The 24335-nt window shown below is 37.9% G+C and overlaps 2 protein-coding genes and 1 non-coding gene across 3 annotated transcripts; 1 reads left to right on the plus strand and 2 right to left on the minus strand.

Annotated features, from left to right (window-relative positions):
* Positions 1 to 1377: 1377 nt before the first annotated feature.
* Positions 1378 to 2811, plus strand: LOC6049532 (matrix metalloproteinase-14). Its single transcript, XM_038255132.1, has 2 exons — positions 1378 to 1984; positions 2043 to 2811. The coding sequence occupies exons 1-2, from the start codon at positions 1391 to 1393 to the stop codon at positions 2721 to 2723; spliced, it is 1275 nt and encodes a 424-aa protein (XP_038111060.1). The 5' UTR covers positions 1378 to 1390; the 3' UTR covers positions 2724 to 2811.
* A 2783-nt stretch (positions 2812 to 5594) lies between these two features.
* Trnaa-agc lies at positions 5595 to 5667 on the minus strand. The gene has a single exon. It is a non-coding gene; the product is annotated as a tRNA-Ala (tRNA).
* An 11230-nt stretch (positions 5668 to 16897) lies between these two features.
* On the minus strand, positions 16898 to 18295 carry LOC6049529 (arginase, hepatic). The gene has a single exon (XM_001866233.2). The coding sequence runs from the start codon at positions 18119 to 18121 to the stop codon at positions 17051 to 17053; it is 1071 nt and encodes a 356-aa protein (XP_001866268.2). The 5' UTR covers positions 18122 to 18295; the 3' UTR covers positions 16898 to 17050.
* Between the last annotated feature and the right edge of the window lie 6040 nt (positions 18296 to 24335).

Genomic DNA, 24335 nt, shown 5'->3' on the forward strand with positions numbered 1-24335 from the left:
TACTGAATTTATGTTCAAAATAGGTTTTGCTCGTTTGCAATATCCCAAGCAACATCAAGGACCTGGTCCAAGGTGAATGCTTACGGCTATTGTTGAACCTAGTTCAGATTTATTACATTCCCAGGCAAGTGTGTGGTCAGAATACAGCCCAAATTTAAACAGTACAACTTGCATGCTTGCTTTTTAATATCGAAATCCGATATTTGTCCCTTGGAAAATTTAACCCTTAAAACACAAACCAAAACCACAAACCACACGAAACCTTTGCCGTTTTACCTCGGGATCTTTGCAGTTTTCTAACCGGAACTGTGCGGTTTCCGGTCCACATTGTTCGACATGATGCCAACTTCTCCGAACTCCAAACAACTCAGACGAGGCACTTGTCCGGATCTTTCTAAATCAGCCAGCCTCGTACCCTCCTCCCACTGTGCGGTGCAGTGCAGAAACCCACTGAGAATTTTGGCTCGAGCCTCGAGTCGATCTGGCTCGAGATCGAGCCTGAATCGAGTCGAGGCTCGAGCCAAAATTCTCAGTGGGAAGCTTTAGTAAGATTTTCCTACTCAGTCTCAGTGTTGGTGCAGATTGGTGTCTGGAAACTGTAGAACTTGCAGCAATCCAAACAATAACACAAAACTCATGCGTTTATCTTTTCTTTTTTTTTTTTTTGCAAAAAGAGAACTTCAACCTGGGTTTAATTTTAGGTCTAGAACTAGGAACAAATGGCGACGCATTCTTGTCTGGGGCGGGTTGAACGTTTCACTAGAATTGAAAAAAAAAAAAAAATGCATTTGAACTAAGAGCAGGACGTTCGTGGAAACACGTCTATGCAAAGTTTTCCCTAAGATATGCATGTGATGATGTGTAATGAAAATGTTTAAATATTGTGTTCAACAATGTAGCGAACTGAGCAATTTGAAATTCCAGGAAATTTGTGGAAAAGTTAGTTATTCATCATTCAGTGATTAATGAAAGATAACTTTTTCGGACCAAACAAGAATTCCGGAAAGTCGTGGAATTTTAACCTGTCAAACCCCGCTAATCGATGTTGGTTAGCATCATTAGATTACTCACTCAAGCTGACTAGTCTAGTCGTTTATGCAACGTCATAAACCTACGTTGACGTCATAGCGACTCCACCCTAAGGGCTCGTCCTCAACGGGTTTCTTTATGTTGCTACCGTCTAGCATGGGCAGATCGTTGAACCTCTATCCAATGGAAGCAGTGCTTCTTGGGACTCGTCAAAAAACAAACCTACAATTAGCGGGCAGCCCCACTATCGTGCCGGCAGCAAATAGATGACTAACCAGCCACGTTTTTCACACTTGGACTCGGTTAAAAGTGCAAAAATCAACTTAAGTCACTGCAGTCGTCGGTGAAGTTGCGTTCGAAGATGATCCTTTCTCTTGGTTTGCTGGTGCTGGTTGTGGCAGCCTTTACGGTACAGAGTGCGGCCTTCTTCGAGGATCGTCCCTACCATGACGAGCCGTATCATACGGTTGATCTGGACGGGGTCAACTCCACCGCGGAGCTAACGTCGCAGTTTAAGTGGAGCAAATCGGTGATCAGCTATCGGATCATGAACTACCCGGTTAGGGTGTTGCAGAGTGAGATTCGCGCCGCGGTTCGGCACGCGTTCGATACGTGGAGTCGTGTTACCAATTTGGACTTTGTGGAAGATACCCGGACCATCGACGTCGACATCCAGCTAGCGTTCGAAGGGTTGAATCATCAACGCCGTGGGCAGCCCTGCAGGTACAGCTATGACTCAACGCTGGCACACGCGTTCTTTCCGGAGCACGGGGATGTTCACTTCAATACGAAGTACTTCTTCACGGAGGATACCTCGATCGAGCAGTTCATCAATACGGCCACGCACGAGATCGGACACTCGCTGGGACTGCTGCACTCGACCTCCCGGGACTCGATCATGTACTTTTCACAGACGAGCAACTTGTTTGCGGAACCACAGCCGGAAGACATCAACGTAAGTTCATTTTTACTTAATGGCCAACAAAGAGTTCTAATGATTTTCCCCCAAACAGGCCATCCAATCTCTCTACGGAGTCCGCTCCTCCATCCCAACCACAAACCGACCCCCACTAACCACCACCCGACCTCCACCAACCCGTACCCAAAGACCCCGCACCAACACCGACCTGTGCACCCTCACCTCGTACGACGCCATCCTCACCGATCACCGCGGTAACATCTGCGTGCTCGCCGGCCGCTTCTACTACAACCTCAACGAGACCAACCCCGTCCCGCGGAAGGCGATCGCCAAGTGGCCCGGCCTGCCCGCCAAAGTGGACGCCGGCTTCACCTACCGCGACTCCAAAACGTACTTCTACAAGGGCGACCAGTACTGGAAGTACAGCGGACTCCGCCTCGAGCAGGGCTACCCACGACCGCTGAGCCAAGCATTTCCGGGGATTCCCTCGTCGGTGGACGCGATCCTGCTCGCGAAAAGTGGCGGCTTTCACGCGTTCAAGGGCCCGCAGTATTGGTACTACGACATCGGTAAGCAGAAACCGGTCGAGTGGTACTATCCAAAGGCCATCGATGACGGGCTGGGGGGATTCCCCAAGAAGCTGGACGCGGCGCTGGTGACGGGCGAGGGGCGGAGGTTTGTCTTCGCCGGGCTGCGATATCTGGAGGTGGGAGACGACAACAAAGTGATTGGACGGATGAGGGATGTGTGGAAAGATTTGTTCAACTGTGCGTGAGAGGAGGGAAAGTGTGAAATGTAAAGTGTGAGGGAGAGATAAATTTCTAGTCATTTTTGTACGTAACAGGTATAGTGAGTAAGATAAAGAGAGCATGACAATGGTATTTAAGATTTGTATATGTTTAATTAATAATAAATACGAAAAAGTTACACAAAATGATTGATAAATTTCATTGTGAGTTGTTGTTTACAATCATGAAGTGAGGAGCGATGAATAAATCTTATTTAAAAAATAACAGCTTTTCAAGACAATTTGGAAACAAAAAGTATAACAAAGTGCTTTATACATTGTTACAGTTGTGCTGATGTTCAACAATACAACAAAACAAGAATCCGCTTTTCCAAAGTTTCGATTATCCGAAGTTTGATTATCCACAGGGACTACAAACAGTTCCCGTTGAGCAGGGATGCCAGGTTGTCAGATAAATCTGGCATTGCAGGTTTTTTGAATCACAATTTGTAAAATATTATTTTTTATTTCTTTTAGTGAAGCTATAATGTATAAAAAGTGAAAATCACCATTTTTGAACACAATGTTGCTCATTACTTTGAGTTAATGGTTTGCCAGTTTTTTTTCCATTTTTTTTGCAAAAATTTTTTCTGTTCAGACCTGTTATGCCCTGCCGTTGAGTGTGAGTGGCCCTATTGAAAATTTACTACGGAGTTAAAAATCGGTTGTGAGCAACTCTCTACGAAATCGGCCGATTTCAACCATTTTTATTTTTTTGTATTTTTACTAGATTTGGGCAAAACCGCTCTTTTTTAGGAGCCGCTCATTTTCGTTCGCTCATTAAAAAGAGCCGCTCTTTTGAACGGCTCTTTCGCTCTGTTTCAAAATTTTGATGAAAAGTTTTTCTAAAATCGTATGATTTTATAAGTTATTTCACACTGGACTTTTACAAATAATTTGATAAAAAAAATTAAAACTGAAAACGAGAAGATGCCCTTTAAAACCATAGGTCTTGGCGGTCTCAAGGTCAAGATTTCTACTCGAACCTATACATTCAAGTAATTGAATGGCATCCAAACTTAAATCTAGGATGTTGGAAAAACTGCTTTTAATTTTAAAATTGCGTTTATTTCTGCAAGAATTGAACTAATGCTGATATTTTATTTAAAGAAAACATTCTGCGAACTCTTTTCTACATTCTGATTTAATCAATAAAGTCTGTAAGTGCTAAAAGGATTTTTTTTTTCAAAATCTCTAAATTATTCAGTAAATTTTTGGTAGTATTTAACAAATTATGCAATTTGAAATGCTCAAATATGTATTCCGGTAATACTTTAATGTACAATCAGTCTTCCCGAAACGCACGCACGCCGTACACGCCGTACAAGTTTTCAGTGCAGATGAACCTCAAACACACCAGATTACCATGTTCGAGTTCTCCCCGCACGGCGCACTCAAGTTTACACGCGGTGTAAACACGGGGTGCACACCTCGGGTACAACGCCGTGCGAGCGAAGAGCGTATAAAGAGACGAAAAAAATGACTGCTTCTCACTCTCTCTGTGGCAAATACTGTAGTGTGACTGCAGCGGAGAATGAAACACCACTTTACAGCAGAGGGAGCGTGAGGAACATATTTTTGTCTCTTTTCTGCGTCGTCGGCCTGGACGGGGTTTGTACCCGAGGTGCAAGGTTCGGTTTAAAATTGAGGTTCGTGTACAGCCTGTACACGGCTGAGTTTAGGTTTGCTTGTACTCGTGCACACGCGGTGCTGGTGTTTGACCGAGTACAGAAAACAGAGAACGCGGTTGAACGCGGTGCACGGGAATCACTGTGTACAATAGTTTTTTTAATATTGTTTAATAAATCATTTACCTTTGGAATTAATTTTCATAAGCAAAAAAAAAATTAATTTTTATTTTCAATTCTCAAAAACAAATTCAATACTATTTTTTTTTGAAGTTCAATAAATTATATTTATAACATAAATCATGCAATTTCGAGCCGGATTTTTCAAAACACGGAAGCGCGGTTTCGCTCTTTTTTTGCCCACCTCTAATTTTTACTATTTTGTGTCATTGGTTCACCCATACAAGTCTCCATACAATTTTGGCTGCTGTCCATACAAAAATGGTACGTAAATATTCAAACAGCTGTAACTTTTGAGTGAATTTTCTGATCAATTTGGTGTCTTCGGCAAAGTTGTAGGCTTGTAGGTATTGTTGAGGACTATTGAGAAAAAAATAGGTAAACGGAAAAAATTGCAGATTTTTAAATCCACTTTTTTCACAAAAACTCAATTTCTCAAAATACGTATTTTTGATATTCGAGATTTTTTGATATATTTTAAGGGGCGAAAACTCGCAACTTTTTATAAATTTTTGAAAAAATAGTGAGGCCGTTGCAAATATTTTTCAAAGTTTATGTCGCCCCCTCCCCTTCAAAATTGGTCCGAAAAATCAGGGGGCAAAAAATATGTTTTCAAAAAAATATCAAAATTTCAATGGAAATAGAAGTCTAATCAACTGAGAACAATCTAAAATGCCTTTTTCTGCATTGATAATCATATTTAACAAGTTTGGACTCGTTTGAAAATATTTTGAACTTTTATGAAATTACAATGTACAGCACCGCAAAAACTTATTTTTCTCGCAAAAATAAAATTTTCGTCAGTTCTTAGAAATTTTGGAAATCAATGATTGCAAAACAACTGGACAGGTGTATGATGCATTTCAAACCCTTTTTTTATTCAAATCTTGACACCGTGGCCTGTAATTTTAATTTTTAACTTTTTTATTTTTTAAAAGGGCCAAACATTGAATATTACGTACATAATTTAGTCATTGTGAGACTGTTCAAAATGATTTTACATGTTGAAATAAGCATATTTTTAGCAGTTTTAATAATTTAAAAATGATATTGGAGATGCGGGGCATCGATCCCCGTACCTCTCACATGCTAAGCGAGCGCTCTACCATCTGAGCTACATCCCCATGTTGATACTTAAACGAACCCACCACCAAAAGTAAACCCAGCCGTTCAACATAAAACCAAGCAAAACCTTGAGACTAAAGTCCACCGTCGTTCACTAATCTGGGCCAAGACTTGACTAATGTTTTAAAATGGTTAACTATGGAAACGTTCAAATTTTAATCAAATGAAATTCTCGTTGAAATTGAGATAAAATTTGATTCAACTATATGGTGCAAGCGCTTATGAAATGATTTTCTCGAGTGGACAAGAAACAAGATAAGTGAAAGGTGTTCGCTCAACGGTTGATTTGTCGAGGGGAGCAAAATATTCACTAACCAGATGTTGTCACGCAGTAGGAGAGGTACAACACGCATGCTGCTGCTGCTTTTAAAAATAGATTGTTATGGTGAAGTTGGCGATTGTTGTTCGAAATGTTGCTTTGAATATTTAGTAATGGGTAATTCTCTACCAACTCACACGAAATCGGGAAAAGTTGCCCCGACCCCTCTTCGATTTGCGTGAAACTTTGTCCTAAGGGGTAACTTTTGTCCCTGATCACGAATCCGAGGTCCGTTTTTTGATATCTCGTGACGGAGGGGCGGTACGACCCTTCCATTTTTAAACATGCGAAAAAGAGGTGTTTTTCAATAATTTGCAGCCTGAAACGGTGATGAGATAGAAATTTGGTGTCAAAGGACTTTTGTGTAAAATTAGACGCCCGATTTGATGGCGTACTCAGAATTCCGAAAAACGTATTTTCATCGAAAAAACACTAAAAGTTTTAAAAATTCTCCCATTTTCCGTTACTCGACTGTAAAATTTTTGGAACATGTCATTTTATGGGAAATTTAATGTACTTTTCGAATCTACATTGTCCCAGAAGGGTCATTTTTTCATTTAGAACAACATTTTTCATTTTAAAATTTCGTGTTTTTTCTAACTTTGCAGGGTTATTTTTTAGAGTGTAACAATGTTCTACAAAGTTGTAGAGCAGACAATTACAAAAATTTTGATATATAGACATAAGGGGTTTGCTTATAAACATCACGAGTTATCGCGATTTTACGAAAAAAAGTTTTGAAAAAGTTGGTCGTCGTTGATCAAGGCCGTTCATGGTCACCCGCGACAGACACGGACGACGAAACAAAGAGAAACGCAAAAAGTAACTTTTTCAAAACTTTTTTTCGTAAAATCGCGATAACTCGTGATGTTTATAAGCAAACCCCTTATGTCTATATATCAAAATTTTTGTAATTGTCTGCTCTACAACTTTGTAGAACATTAAAACACTCTAAAAAAAACCCTGCAAAGTTAGAAAAAACACGAAATTTTAAAATGAAAAATTTTGTTCTAAATGAAAAAATGACCCTTCTGGGTCAATGTAGATTCGAATAGAACATTAAATTTCCCATAAAATGACATGTTCCAAAAAATTTTACAGTCGAGTAACGGAAAATGGGAGAATTTTTAAAAATTTTTTAGTGTTTTTTTCGATGAAAAATACGTTTTTTCGGAATTCTGAGTACGCCATCAAATCGGGCGTCTAATTTTACACAAAAGTCCCTTTGACACCAAATTTCTATCTCATCACCGTTTCAGGCTGCAAATTATTGAAAACACCTCTTTTTCGCATGTTTAAAATGGAAGGGGTCGTACCGCCCTCCGTCACGAGATATCAAAAAACGGACCTCGGATTCGTGATCAGGGACAAAAGTTACCCCTTAGGACAAAGTTTCACGCAAATCGAAGAGGGGTCGGGGCAACTGCTGTGTGAGTTGGCGGAGAATTACCCTAATGTTTTGAATGTTTTTTGTTGCAGTATTTATGAATCAATTTAAAGCATTTCAGACACCAAAATGCTTCTCCATCTGCTGCTACTAATAAACTCAAGTACCCATGGAGAGCAACAGCAAATTTCCATCAATCGCAAAAGCTTTTCCACTCTGTATTGCTCAACAACTTTTCCGACTTGGTCGTTCGTCCTCTGGCCACCATCCAGCTCCGCAAAGGTCCTCATTCTGCGTAAGAAAATGGCTCTCTCTCTCTTTACTGATGGAACTTTCAATTTCCTGAAAGTTTTATTTGATGTTTATCTACTTGGCTGCCCCATTCTGCCTCGATTCGTCACAGTCGTCTTCTTGAGCTTCATCTTGTTGGCTTGTCGTCTTGTGTGCTCCAAAAAACCTCAAAAGCCTTATATTAATAAATTTCATCCCGATGTACCCAGTGCCAAAGCAAATATCAAGTGTAATTGCGCAACCACCGAAGAAACGTTCTGGGTCGTCCTGACGCAGAAAAGCCAGACTCTTGCGCTCGAGTTACATTAGAAGGTGAGTTAAGGATGCTTATAAGCGAGCAGCAGCAGCATATTTTGGCTGGCAAATGGCCTCATCCCGTCTTGAATGTGCAGGCACTCTGGGTCGGTGTCGGTTTGGTTTCATAAGACTTGATGTTCGGTGAATCAGAAAGAGCCACAGAGATATTTGCCCATACAGCGGTGAGGACTTGCTCTTGGAAAATAGCAGCAGTACTTTGCATTGATCGTGTTTGAGCGGGGCAACTCGTTGTGGTAATGCATATTTTTTTCTTTTTTTTGTTCCAAAATGTTGGCGTATTAAAAATGATTATATCTAAACTTAAAACTCTCTCTTTCTGTGATAAATTCTTAATTGTTATATTCTGAAAAGCATAATTTCATGTCATAACAGGTTTTGGTTAGCTCTTTTTAGAAGCCAACAATTAAAATCTACACTTACAAAAAAATAAAACAACTTGTCAATGATACTTCTATTATGCTGCGCACAAACACTAACCCTCTATATCTCACTCACATATATTTCCCGTTACACACCTGTGTGCTTTTGGGTAACCCAGAAAATAAAAAGGATTCGAATGCCGTACATCGTTTTCCACCGTTGTCACGTACGCCATTTCAACACCTCGAAAAAAGGAAGCACGCAAAAGGACACAAGTGCCACTTTAGTCCTTTCTCCAAGAAAAAAGAAGAAGAGTGCGGGACAGATTAACATTTTAGCGTTGATATATCACAGCTTCGTCCCATGATTTACCTGTGGCAGCTACCTGAAGCCGCAGCCGTGGTTGTCCTCCTTTGTTTCCAGGTGGTTTGCTAACGTGACTTAAATGTTATAAATGGCTTCTAATAAGTCGTCGTCGCTTCTTTCCCCCTCGCGTTCAACGACCAACGATGAATTGTAATTTCGAGGTTTCTTTGAGTGATAGCTTAACCAGGGTTACGAGTGTGATTTAAATCGTTTCCTAACCTCAAAACCTCCCGTATTAAATTTCCATTTTTGGCTCAAAACACAATTACCCGCGTGCGCTCGAAAAACTGGACAATATGGCAGGACCGACGACTAGCAATTCATCAACTTCACGCGGCTTTTATTATTAAAATTCTTCCCGTGGTGTTGGTGCGCTCGCACTGGTGGTGAGGATTCACTGTGGGGGGTTCATAACTCCGAGGAAAGGTGCAAAAAAATGTCCCGCTTTTTACTGTCATATTTTGTTAGGGGTGGACCGACCTGCTCGCCAATTGATGCTGGGGAAGGTGATAGAACTGGTGGAGACAGTTTTTCATGAAATGAAATGAGACGAAATCGTGATGCCACAATACGCGAGTAGTCGTAACTTCAACTGGGTGGAATCGGTGAACAATTCTGGCAAGAAAGAATTACTCAAAAATCTGTGTTGTACTTTTAAATAAGATATAATTTCAGAAAAATCAAGGAAGTAAGTATAAGCCAAATAAACTGATTGTGAAATTTTATTAAGTTATTAGTTGCTCTATGTTTGGTAGCAACAAAATTATGAAACGTTTTTTAATGTAAAAGTATCTATAATTTCAGATTTAAACCATTCCAAAAAGATTATTTTTTTGTATTGTGAAATGCGTTTAAATTTTTGCTATGAAGTTGAATTTTACATGGTATTTTTTCTATTTCAAAATCAATTTGAAGTTTAATATTTTAATATGCAATTTAGAATAATTATTAAAAAAACATTTTTTTCTTTTTGTTAATGTTAAGCGTATTCTTTGCGGTTAAATCGATTGAAAATTTGTTATTTATCTAATGAACTCAAAAATATTATTGAATAAAGGATCTGAGGGATTTATTGTTTTTTCCAATTTTCTGTAAAGTTTAGATCGGTAAACCATCTGCCAAATAAACAAAATTTACCGAAAATCGGTAGTAAGATGAAAAATAAATATCTTTAATACCGAATTTCGGAAAGATTTTCCCGAATTCGGTAGTTTTCAGTTTACCGAACTTTTCAGAAGTTAATCAAACGGTAAAATTGACCAGATTCGGTAAAAAAATCAAAATGTGTTTTTTGTCCAGATTCTTTTGGGGACCATCCATAAACCACGTGGACACTTTTTTGGGAATCTGTTACCCCCCCCCCCCTCGTGGACACTTTAGGGGGTTATACAAAAAAAAGTATGATCAATATGATTTGAATTCATTTGTTTTGTTGAAGTGGCTTTCACTTCAAAAAACTAACTTAATCCACCTATGTGGTTGGAGCCTTCCTCACTTATTACCAACAATGGCTGATATGATGGAATTGTACAAAAATTTTATCTATTTTTTAGATCCGGAATAAAAAAGTACATAAATAACACTTAAGTGGCCATACCTCTAGACAGGGTTGCCAGATCATCAATATTTTGGACTCGTTGGAAAGTTATTTTGATAACCTAACCAACGATGGGTCGGATGGTGGATCCGGACATAGTTTACATACATTTAAGTGAGATCCGGCATCCAAAAAGCACATCAGTATCACTTAAGTGGACATATCTCGAGACAGGGTTGCCAGATCTTCAATGTTTTGTACTCGTTGGAAAGGTTTTTCGATTACCTAACCAACGATATATTGGATAGTGGATCCGGACATAGTTTACATACATTTAAGTGAGATCCGGCATCCAAAAAGTACATCAATATCACTTAAGTGTAAATATCTCGAGACAGGGTTGCCAGATCTTCAATGTTTTAGACTCGTTGGAAAGGTCTTTTGAAAACCTAACCAACGATGGGTCGGATGGTGGATCCGGACATAGTTTACATAAATTTAAGTGAGATCCGGCTTCCAAAAAGTACATAAATATCACTTAAGTGGCCATATCTCGAGACAGGGTTGCCAGATCTTCAATGTTTTGTACTCGTTGGAAAGGTTTTTCGATTACCTAACCAACGATATATTGGATAGTGGATCCGGACATAGTTTACATACATTTAAGTGAGATCCGGCATCCAAAAAGTACATCAATATCACTTAAATGTAAATATCTCGAGACAGGATTGCCAGATCTTCAATGTTTTGGACTCGTTGGAAAGGTCTTTTGATAACCTAACCAACGATGGGTCGGATAGTGGATCCGGACATAATTTACATACATTTAAGTGAGATCCGGCTTCCAAAAAGTACATAAATATCACTTAAGTGGCCATATCTCGAGACAGGGTTGCCAGATCTTCAATGTTGTGGACTTGATGGAAAGGTCTTTTGATACCCTAACCAACGATGGGTCGGATGGTGGACCCGGACATAGTTTACATACATTTAAGTGAGATCCGGATATATGTGAAAACACATTTTTATACATAACTTTTGAACTACTTATCGAAACTTCAATCTGTATAAAACTCGATCTATGGGACCCTAAACCAAGTCGAATGCAACAGGTTCGGGTCAAATCGGTTCAGCCAGTGCCGAGAAACATGAGCTAGTTTGTTGGTCACATACATACATACACACACACATACACACACACATACACACACACATACACACACACACATACACACACACACATAAACACAGACATTTGTTCAGTTTTCGATTCTGAGTCGATATGTATACATGAAGGTGGGTCTACGACGTTTTGCCTTCCTCACTGAGGTAAGGCTATAATCCTGCTCTAAAAATGAACTTTGTGTAAAAACGTCGTAAACCCACCTTCATGTATACATATCGACTCAGAATTGAAAACTGAACAAATGTCTGTGTGTATGTGTGTGTGTATGTGTGTGTGTGTATGTGTGTGTGTATGTATGTATGTGACCAACAAACTAGCTCATGTTTCTCGGCACTGGCTGAACCGATTTGATTCGAACCTGTTGCATTCGACTTGGTTTAGGGTCCCATAGATCGAGTTTTATACAGATTGAAGTTTCGATAAGTAGTTCAAAAGTTATGTATAAAAATGTGTTTTCACATATATCCGGATCTCACTTAAATGTATGTAAACTATGTCCGGGTCCACCATCCGACCCATCGTTGGTTAGGGTATCAAAAGACCTTTCCATCAAGTCCACAACATTGAAGATCTGGCAACCCTGTCTCGAGATATGGCCACTTAAGTGATATTTATGTACTTTTTGGAAGCCGGATCTCACTTAAATGTATGTAAATTATGTCCGGATCCACTATCCGACCCATCGTTGGTTAGGTTATCAAAAGACCTTTCCAACGAGTCCAAAACATTGAAGATCTGGCAACCCTGTCTCGAGATGTGGCCACTTAAGTGATATTTATGTACTTTTTGGAAGCCGGATCTCACTTAAATGTATGTAAACTATGTCCGGATCCACTATCCGACCCATCGTTAGTTAGGTTATCAAAAGACCTTTCCATCGAGTCCACAACATTGAAGATCTGGCAACCCTGTCTCGAGATATGGCCACTTAAGTGATATTTATGTAATTTTTGGAAACCGGATCTCACTTAAATGTATGTAAATTATGTCCGGATCCACTATCCGACCCATCGTTGATTAGGTTATCAAAAGACCTTTCCAACGAGTCCACAACATTGAAGATCTGGCAACCCTGTCTCGAGATATGGCCACTTAAGTGATATTTATGTACTTTTTGGAAGCCGGATCTCACTTAAATTTATGTAAACTATGTCCGGATCCACTATCCGACCCATCGTTGGTTAGGTTATCAAAAGACCTTTCCATCGAGTCCACAACATTGAAGATCTGGCAACCCTGTCTCGAGATATGGCCACTTAAGTGATATTTATGTACTTTTTGGAAGCCGGATCTCACTTAAATGTATGTAAATTATGTCCGGATCCACTATCCGACCCATCGTTGGTTAGGTTATCAAAAGACCTTTCCAACGAGTCCAAAACATTGAAAATCTGGCAACCCTGTCTCGAGATGTGGCCACTTAAGTGATATTTATGTACTTTTTGGAAGCCGGATCTCACTTAAATGTATGTAAACTATGTCCGGATCCACTATCCGACCCATCGTTGGTTAGGTTATCAAAAGACCTTTCCATCGAGTCCACAACATTGAAGATCTGGCAACCCTGTCTCGAGATATGGCCACTTAAGTGATATTTATGTACTTTTTGGAAGCCGGATCTCACTTAAATGTATGTAAACTATGTCCGGATCCACTATCCGACCCATCGTTGGTTAGGTTATCAAAAGACCTTTCCATCGAGTCCACAACATTGAAGATCTGGCAACCCTGTCTCGAGATATGGCCACTTAAGTGATATTTATGTACTTTTTGGAAGCCGGATCTCACTTAAATGTATGTAAATTATGTCCGGATCCACTATCCGACCCATCGTTGGTTAGGTTATCAAAAGACCTTTCCAACGAGTCCAAAACATTGAAAATCTGGCAACCCTGTCTCGAGATGTGGCCACTTAAGTGATATTTATGTACTTTTTGGAAGCCGGATCTCACTTAAATGTATGTAAACTATGTCCGGATCCACTATCCGACCCATCGTTGGTTAGGTTATCAAAAGACCTTTCCATCGAGTCCACAACATTGAAGATCTGGCAACCCTGTCTCGAGATATGGCCACTTAAGTGATATTTATGTACTTTTTGGAAGCCGGATCTCACTTAAATTTATGTAAACTATGTCCGGATCCACTATCCGACCCATCGTTGGTTAGGTTATCAAAAGACCTTTCCATCGAGTCCACAACATTGAAGATCTGGCAACCCTGTCTCGAGATATGGCCACTTAAGTGATATTTATGTACTTTTTGGAAGCCGGATCTCACTTAAATGTATGTAAATTATGTACGGATCCACTATCCGACCCATCGTTGATTAGGTTATCAAAAGACCTTTCCATCGAGTCCACAACATTGAAGATCTGGCAACCCTGTCTCGAGATATGGCCACTTAAGTGATATTTATGTACATTTTGGAAGCCGGATCTTACTTAAATGTATGTAAACTATGTCCGGATCCACCATCCGACCCATCGTTGATTAGGTTATCAAAAGACCTTTCCACCGAGTCCACAACATTGAAGATCTGGCAACCCTGTCTCGAGATATGGCCACTTAAGTGATATTTATGTACTTTTTGGAAGCCGGATCTCACTTAAATGTATGTAAACTATGTCCGGATCCACTATCCGACCCATCGTTGGTTAGGTTATCAAAAGACCTTTCCATCGAGTCCACAACATTTAAGATCTGGCAACCCTGTCTCGAGATATGGCCACTTAAGTGATATTTATGTACTTTTTGGAAGCCGGATCTCACTTAAATGTATGTAAATTATGTACGGATCCACTATCCGACCCATCGTTGATTAGGTTATCAAAAGACCTTTCCATCGAGTCCACAACATTGAAGATCTGGCAACCCTGTCTCGAGATATGGCCACTTAAGTGATATTTAGCAAATCAAATCAATATTTATATGATATTTATGTTCTTTTTTAATCCAGATCTAAAAAATAGATGAAATTTGTGTACAGCCATTGATGGTAATAAGTGAGGAAGGCTCCAACCACATAGGTGGATTAAGTTAGTTTTTATACAAAGTTCATTTTTAGAGCAGGATTATAGCCTTACCTCAGTGAGGAAGGCAAAACATAAATGATGTTACATTCTGAAATATTTTTTTGTGTTTAGAAATTATTTTTTTAAAAAGGTTACAAATTTTATTGTTTTATTTACAAATTTTCCGTTTAATCAATAATTGATTATTCATAACAGAATCTCTGTGGCATATTTCATGATATTCAATCAAATTGACCGCGACATGTCTGAAATTTTAGGCAGAAATTTTGAAATAGCCTGACAAAAAAAAATTCAAGAACATCGAAATATTTTTAAATTTGGAAGGTATATTTTATTTTACATTGTTCATTTAGTTTCTTTTTGGAGGTCTATGAGCTCACATTTTTTTTAATTTAAAATTGTTTTGGAAATCTCTCCAGTTGGGTTTAAACTTAGATTTTCAATTTATGGATTTGGATTTGGACATTTCATTATAAACATTTTTTTTTATTAATACTCTGAGTCAGTAACAATCCATTTGCTTAACTTGACAATAGCTTTTTTTCAGCGAAAGAATTACTACATTTAAGTATTTTTTGATACAGTTTTACTGCTAGAGAAATCAACAAAAAAGACTTGCTTGATCACTATTATTTGAGCTAGATATTGATTTGAAATGGTAAAAACACACTTTATAAAAAAAGTAATTTGAGTTAAAAGTACTGATAGGCCGATAATAGCAGTGGTTAATTTTTCTTATCTGTAACATTAACGAATAATTTGTTTTAAGACATAGAAATATTTTTTTGTTCAAATACAAAAAATGAAACTCAAGCTTAAATTTAAATTTGAAAATATCTGCTTAAATTATAAAGTTAATTGATTTAAAGAATTCGAAAAAGTAAAATGTAATAGTTCAAGCTGAAGAATTACTGGATATTTAGAATTCCAACAATTTTTATTTATTAAATAATTATAGTAAATTTGAAAGTTACTAATTTCCGGGGTAAGTTTCCAAGATTTACTGTTTTGTACATTTTTTACTAGGCCGTTCTAAATATCCCCCCCCTCTCCTTTCAAGTCGGCTCGAAAAATCAGGGCGCAAACAAAATATTTTTTCGAAAAACTTCTAAATTTTACTGGAAAAAGAAGTTTAAAAAATGAACGTAAAGTCATTTCAAATGTATTTTCCTGCGTTTATATTCATATTTAGCATGTTTCAACTTCTTTAAAATATATTGAATTTTTATGAAATACCAATGTAAAGTCCAGCAAAAAGTTTCCCGTGAAAAAAAATCCTTCAATACATAGATATTTTGAAAACTAATTATTGCAAAAAAACTGGACTGGTGTAAAAAGCATTTTAAATCACTTTTTTCATCCAAATATCCTTGGTTTAAAATTTCAATTTTTATATATTTTTTATTTTTTTTATTAAAAATTGGCATGCCAATTTCAAAGCGATGGACGGGAGCTAATTCTTATCCTAAAAATTCAAAATTATAAAATTTGATAAATCTGAAAAAAAAGTTTTTTGCAGGGCTTAAATTTTTCGTCAAAAATTCAGAATATCTCCAAAATTCTTGACAATGTCCTACTCAATATTGCCGTTACCTTTTTTAAAACTCTGAACTCATTTATAATTAAGTAATAAAAATCTCACGTCTACCCCACCGCGTGCCCTCACCGCTCTGACAGATGCGCTTCCGTTGATAAATAGCTTGGCTCTTCTGCCCTAACGGCGTCATTCGCGCCACCAAGTTAATGGACATGGATTTACAGAGACAGAGAATCGTGGCTTGAGGAGCCATTGTTTGCACTGAAATCAGAACATTTCTCTCGGAAAAATGCCATAGCCGCGGCGGTAATGAGGTTGCTTTCTTGGTTAGACAAGCGATTCTTATTCGATTGGGCATATTTCATGCTAGATTTGATAAATTCGAGTCCCCTTTCAACCTTTTAATTCAACTTAATTTTCTCATCCCCACTGTCCCAGGATGGCAGGATAATTAATCGTTATGACAACAGCTAACCGCCTTGTAATGAGCTGCTTCTTCACGACCGCTAATGTCAACGATAATAGCTGGCCTAGCTGGTGTCACCGCATCCCGGTCCCGCTTTTCCCCCGCTTCAACAAGACCTTTCCCAAGATGACAAGGTCGGGTCGGTCGAAACCACAAAGACATCTTCATCGTGGCCTGCGAGTCAACAATGGAGTCGAGGGGGTGGAGGCAATAACAATAGACGTGCCGGAAAATGATCCTTGGGAGATTGCTCGATGCAGGGTGCTCACAGAGATAACGGTTGAATCTTTTTGTTCGGTGCTGCAATGAACATAAGTTTTTTCCAGGGAAGATTTGGAACGTAAGAGATCTCTTTACGTCACTCATTGTCACCGGCATCGTCATCGTCTTCTTGTGGTGTTTTCTGACAAAATAAAACCAGTTTAGATGAGGTTCTTTTAATTAAGGCTTTTAATCTCTCCCACATCTAGTTGGGAACAACCGACCTGCAGGAACTTTGATTCAATTACACTTGTTTGCGGGAGAACTTAAGTGAAGTGGAGTAGTTTTACAACTGGTTCAGCACATTCACTTTATTGTTTTACTTCTTTTTGCCTACGATATCCAACGTATCGGCGAAATTACCTCTACGGTTGTGTCCACAAGCTGCCACCAAAAGGTGGATGGCCGCATCCAGCGTTTTCCGGACGTCGTCTGGAGTTCCGATGGAGGGATTCACTTCTACAAGATCTACCGCCGCCAACCTGCCGGTGTTGTACGCCTCCTCCATGATGTAGATTCCTTCCCGAAGAGTGAGTCCACCTCGTACACTGGTCCCCGTGCTTGGAGCTTCCAGCACATCCAGCGAATCAATGTCATAGCTGACGTGCAGGCTCTTCTTCCCTTCCAGATCTACCCGCTCCAGCGCCATCCGCATGACCTCATGGATTCCGTACTGCTCCACCTCACGCATGCCGAACGCATGAATACCAAACTTTTCGATGATCAACCGTTCGTACGGATCAACCGATCGCAGCCCAATGTACACCATGTTCTTGATCGAGATGATCGGCTCCTGCCAGTCCATCCCCGGAATATACGGCCAGTAATCCGCCAACTCCTTCGCCAACAACGCCACCGGCATCCCATGGATATTCCCGGAAGGCGACGTCGAGTTCGTGTTCAAATCCGCATGGGCGTCCACCCAAATCACCGCCACATCACTGCAATGCTTCAAGTGCCCATCGATCGATCCGATCGCAATGGCATGATCACCTCCAAGCGTCAAACACAACCGTTCCTCGTTCAACACCTGCGTGACCCGCTCCGACAAAAACCGCGTGCAACTGGCCACGTGCTCCAGCTTCTTCATGTTCGCCGCCAACCGGCCCTGCAGGTTCAACGCCTCGTAACGAATGTCCCCATAATCCCGGATGTCCAACTTGTTCGAAATCTCCTGAATACTGTCGATCAACCCCGCCTCCCGGATCGCCTTCGGTCCCAACCCAACGCCCTTCTTGCGCTGACCCTTCTCGAACGGCACCCCCACAATCCCGATCTTCTCATAGTTTATCTTCTTGAACTTCTCCAGCGACGCAACCGTTGACAGGTTAGCCGAACCGACCCGTTGCACCAGCAACTTCACCAGCGAACTTTTTGACAGCAGCAGCATCGTGAACTACGACTTGGTCGACTGATCAAATTCTGTGCGGCGGACTGACTGCGGCGGTTGCTGATGGTTCTGTGTACATGTCGAAGGAGGTGATAACCCGTGAACCTCCATCTTTTTGGAAGCTCGCACGCTCTCGGTTGGAGGCCATCCTTATCGCTGGTCTACGATGTTGTGAGCGTGATGCGCGTCGGGAACTAACTGAAGCGAAAGTGATTAGCGGGTTGATAGGATTCTGAAGAAGGCGTGGCTTATCTTGAAAGTTTTGTTTTTTTGTTTCTCTCTAATTGATAGTATTTTAACAATATCACCACTTTAAAACTATTAGATGAATTAAGTTTAACATCTGGAAAGGGTCTAACTGAAAGTCTTTTGTATATTATTAGTGTAAGTGAATTTTCACAACATCGCGGACAGCATAAATTTCGTCAAATTTGAAAATTTGCGTCAAATTCCGTAAAAATAAATGTTTAAAATAAAAATAAAAATCAACAAATATTTTACCCGCAATGCCTTTCTATGAAAATTATAATCAATTGAAAAGGGTGACAGTCATAAATTTGTTAACGATACAACATTAAACATACAAGGGTAATTTTCTACCAACTCACACGAAATCGGGAAAAGTTGCCCCGACCCCTCTTCGATTTGCGTGAAACTTTGTCCTAAGGGGTAACTTTTGTCCCTGATCATGAATCCCGATTTGATGGCGTACTCAGAATTCCAAAAAACGTATTTTTCATCGAAAAAAACACTAATAAAGTTTTAAAAATTCTCCCATTTTACGTTACTCGACTGTAAAAAATTTTGGAACATGTCATTTTATGGGAAATTAATTGTACTTTTCGAATCTACATTGACCCAGAAGGGTCATTTTTTCATTTGAAACAAAATTTTTCTTTTTAAAATTTCGTGTTTTTTCTAACTTTGCAGGGTTTTTTAGAGTGTAACAATGTTCTACAAAGTTGTAGAGCAGACAATTACAAAAATTTTGATATATAGACATAAGGGGTTTGCTTATAAACATCACGAGTTATCGCGATTTTACGAAAAAAAGTTTTGAAAATGTTCCCTTTGACACCAAATTTCTATCTCATCACCGTTTCAGGCTGCAAATTATTGAAAAACACCTCTTTTTTCGCATGTTCAAAAATGGAAGGGGTCGTACCGCCCCTCCGTCACGAGATATCAAAAAATGGACCTCGGATTCGTGATCAGGGACAAAAGTTATCCCTTAGGACAAAGTTTCACGCAAATCGAAGAGGGGTCGGGGCAACTGCTGTGTGAGTTGGCGGAGAATTACCCACAAACAAAATTGTTCAAACATTTACTTAAAAACGAATGAAATGATTTGCTTTTCAGTAAATAAGAATCATTCAAGTACAATCAAAGTTATCAAGTTATCACAATATGCAAAGGGTTTGATGATTCAAGTAAAGAATGTTGTTTTCCTTCTACGATACCAAGAACAATTTTGATTTCTATGAATTTTGACTTTTTGTTTGCTAAGTTTTATGCACATTTTGAAACATTTTTGACTTAACGCACATGCACACACACTTAGCTCTTCGAGTTATTTTCGTAACTTTTGCAGATTGCCGCTATTCAAACAACATTTTCAGATACATCAACAATAGAGAGTTGCTTCCACACTTTTATTTGGGCTATTTATTACTTTGACATAGTTAAAAACACTATATGAAATTCATGAAAAATGTTCTGAAAAGCCTATATTGGAAATAGGCTGTGAAAGGGATTATTTCCCGTATTTAATGATTATTTTTTTAAGATTGCACCGATTCTTTTAATGAATCATATTATTTTCAATGATCAAATAATAGCAAACGTTATTGTAAAAGTAACAATCAGTACAATATTAATGAGATGCATTCGACTTTCTAAGATACGATATTACAGGGACCGTTGGATCGAAAGTATTTTATCAGCTTGCCTTTGAGAACTTACTAAATAATAGCAAATTTTCGTTCCCTGTAATGACAATTTGAGTTACAAAAAAAGATAAAATTGTTTTTGCGTCATAATATTATTTTTGATCTTAAATCTTAAATCAAAAGCCTTTTTTAAGGCTTCAATAGGAATAGTTCTTTTTTGTGAGCCCCGTGAAATTTTCACAAAATATGATGATTTGGATTAATGGTATCCGTGGAAATTTTAAATTTGAATTTTTGAAAACTTTTAAGAATATTTAATTTGGAAGAAAATTCATAATCATTTTCAATACACAAGACTGTTTAATCTTGTTTTAATTTGGAATTCAATGAAATGTAAAATTGATATAATAGAAGCGAATCAGAAAAAAATGTATAACAAATCAAATAAGTTGATAAAAAAAATAAAAAAAAATGCCTGTTATAAGTCAGCTTTAAATATTTCACTCTTAATCATATTTTTTTCAATGTAAAAAATTAATAAGCAATTTTACAATCACGTTAAATATTGGCGATGATATTTTATCGTTGAAAGAAGAAAAATATTTTTTTTTTAAAAGTTATTTGACCAAAATTGAAATAATGTGTAAAATTATTTTCTAACTATTGAGAATGCACTTTTTACGTATTTTTTATCAAATAAGGCCGTTGCAAATATTTTGTCGCCCCCCTTCAAAATTGGTCTGAAAAATCAGGGGGCAAAAAAAATATTTTTCCAAAAAACTTCAAAATTTTCATGAAAATAGAAGTTGAATCAACTGAAAACATTCTAAAATGCATTTTTCTGCATTGATAGTAATATTTAGCATGTTTGGGCTTGTTTGAAAATGTTTTGAATTTTTATAAAATTCCAATATACAGCACCGCAAAAAAAATATTTTTCGCAAAAAATAAAATGTTTGTCAATACTTGGATAATTTGGAAATAAATGATGGCAAAACAACTGGACAGGTGTATAATGCATTTTTAAACACTTTTTTCATTAAAATATTGAAACCATTGCTCGTAATTTCAATTTGTATACTTTTTTATTTTTTTGCCCCCCCCTCGACTTTGGTCAGAGTCGAGGAACTTAAAAAAATATTTGCATCGGCCTAAAACTTGTTCAAATATTTTATCAAATTTTTAATTGTGAACGTAACATCGTAAAAATTTAAAAAAATTTTTCCTAAATTCATCGTTATTTTTCTATTTTAACTGTAAGAATATATATCGCATTTTGTGATACTTTTTGTTTCGAAATTAATGCTGCACCATTAGTTTTTTTCCATTCAAGTCAATCTTGAAAATTTAATTCAAAATGGGTATTGTTATCCTGATTATTGAGAAGGGATTCTCTAATCGAAATGGTGTCTTCGGCAAAGTTGTAGGTTATATGATTGGGACTTTTCGCAGAAATAAGCGTACGGAAAAATAATCAAATTTTTTATTTAACTTTTTCTTACTTAAAGTTGAATTGGGACCATCCACAAACCACGTGGACACTTTTTTTTGGTAATCTCACACCCCCCCCCCTCGTGGACAATTGTCCATTCCAAAAATACGTATTTTAAATTTTCCCTTTTTTTTTTTTTTTTTAGGGTAAAGTCCAGACTCGATTATCCGAAGTTTCGATAATCTGAAGTTCGATTATCCGAAGGTTTAGTATGGGACTCCGAATTATCGAACCATGTACAAAAAGTTATTTTTTTTTGTTTTTTTTCTTGTTTTTAACATCAAATTCGAGTTCTACGACCCCATTTTAGTCAAATTTGAATAGTTAAATAATATAATGAATTTTTTCAACATTTCGTCACAGCCATTTTGGATTTCAAAATTCTAAACCACTTTAGCGTAGTTTATGAGTCATAAAATAAGAAAGCGAAAAAAATAAAAAATTCCGTGATTCGATTATCCGAAATTTCCGTTATCCGAAGTGAAATTTTTCCGAGGCCTTCGGATGATCGAGTCTGGACTGTTCTGTAAAAGGCATCTTTTGAGGCATAGTGCATGATGGTGCAATATTTGTTTAGGAGTTATGATTTTGATATTTTTTAAATTATTATTTTGTCCATAATTTTGCTATATTCAAAAAAAAAACACAACTGCACCAGATTTTGCACAATCGCGCACTGTGGCTCAAAAGAAACCTAAAAAAACGTAAATAAAAAATAGTTTTTTTTCGGAAATTCATCACATTATATAATGCAAATTAAATAAAAAAAGTCCCTTCAGAAGAAAACCTACCCTACAAGACCACCCAAAACCAAGGTGATGATGGTCGAAGAAATGTCTAATTTGATACATTGCTTTCATCCTGGCTACGTTTTCCGGGACGCAAAACCTCTTTTCTCTGGAAAAATGTACGATTTTTATGCGATATTCTAGTGATATATCACTGCGTCACAATGGATATAAATATGAAAAAATGGGCAAGGGGGAGAGGGGGGCATAAAATGTCCGAATTAATGCCCCGATTTCGATGATCGGGTTTGCGCATTTGAGTGATTTATGGCGCCAAACTACGCGCGCGCCCCTCACTTCGGCTCACTGGATTTATTGTGGAAATTTTCAATTTGAGCAACTCGATTCGTTTTCCCCTCCCACGCTTGGTTCAGAGAAGAAGAGGTGAGGGAGGTTCTTTGTGTGATTCATCACTTTATCTTGTTGGGTACTCCCCGCACCTTCCCATAGATTGGATGAAATCTATCGATGTGTACCTTTTCTGTACTGCTATCTACGTATCAATTCAGGTGCGGAATTGGTTTTGGATCCCGGATCAGTTTCGGCAGGGTGGGCAACAACAGCAACAGAAAAAAACGGGTAAGGAAGGCTATTAGTGTGGAACTTTGGGCAAAGCACCTGGCGCACCCTGGAAAAAACATCATGTTCGCACAACCAACAGAGGATAACAAATTGAATTATTGTAATGCCAAATAGAACGAGGCGAATGGGTTTCCACAATTTGCGCGCATCAATTGAGGTGATTGTGGAAATTGATTGCTGTTAGGAGTTTCTTTTTTTAAATAAATACAAATTTCACCCTGAAAAACAATCAAAACATTCCAGCGTCCCACCCTGCCGAGTTATTTTAACCAGCAACGTGTAACAGTGCTAATAAAGTGTCGTTTCAATTAAAATTCCTGCCACTGAATTTGCATACCATTTTGAAACCGACACATTCGCAGCAGACACGAGTAAAAAAAACAGTTACAACTGCTGCACTCACACACCGTGACAACAAAAAAAAATCCCCTCCAAAATGGTGGTGGTGGGGGTGGGAGGACAAGTCACATGTGTTTAACCACCCTTTTTTGGGAGGATGAGGGGGTGGGCCAGAAGAGAATCTGAGCAAAACGAGCGTGTTTCCACGCGTCGTGGTCCTGATTTATGCAAAACCGCAATGAACCTGAAAATTGAATTTTATTTCAATTAGCAATTAATTACACACCAAATTAATTGAATTGGTTAAGCACGTCTGGGTAGGGGGAATGTGGGGGTGTTATTTTAACCACTAACGGTGTCATTATGGTTTGGGAAGATTTTTTGGATTGAATAAAGTTTTTGGACTTCCATGTTAGGAAGTGAATCTGCAGTTCCTTCCTTGACTTGATTAAACTTGAAAGAAAATGTTCATAAAATAATTTTGAAATAATTTTAGCAACGAGATTTTGTTTTTCATCAAATTGGGGTCTTCAGCAAAGTTGTAGTTATTTATGAGATAAAATCTGAAAAATTACAAATTACATATTACAAATTTACCCATTTTTAATCGTTTCATTTAGTCTTAATAATGTACTAAACTTGTTAAAAAATGGCATTTTAAGTTTTAATCTTGGTTTTAACACATAAATTTAGATAAATTTAAAAAAAACTGAAAAACAAATTCGAGATATCGCTAGTTAAAAAATGATAGCATACCTGATGACAGACATTTGTTTTTTATGAGTTTAAATTTTAAAAGGCTGTCATTATAATTATTACACTCGAGCGAAATTTGTCAACAATATGTCCTAATTTCACGATACTAGATTGGAATCATTCGATCGTTTTTTACCGATTGGTTACAAATTACGACTGACGATCGAGAAAATCTCGATATAAAATCGAAGCTTGTTTTCAAAAACTCAAAAAATTACAAAATTATTTACCTAAAAAAATAAAAAAAAATCTGATTTGAAAAAAGTAAGAAAAATTCAGATATTAAAGATATTAAAATTTAAAAAAAATGTATCAGGAATTGTGTTATATATTATGATTTAAAAAAGTGTACAAATAAAATGAATGTT

This window comes from Culex quinquefasciatus, chromosome 2 (genome assembly GCF_015732765.1).
Source record: "Culex quinquefasciatus strain JHB chromosome 2, VPISU_Cqui_1.0_pri_paternal, whole genome shotgun sequence".
Lineage (NCBI taxonomy): Eukaryota > Metazoa > Arthropoda > Insecta > Diptera > Culicidae > Culex > Culex quinquefasciatus.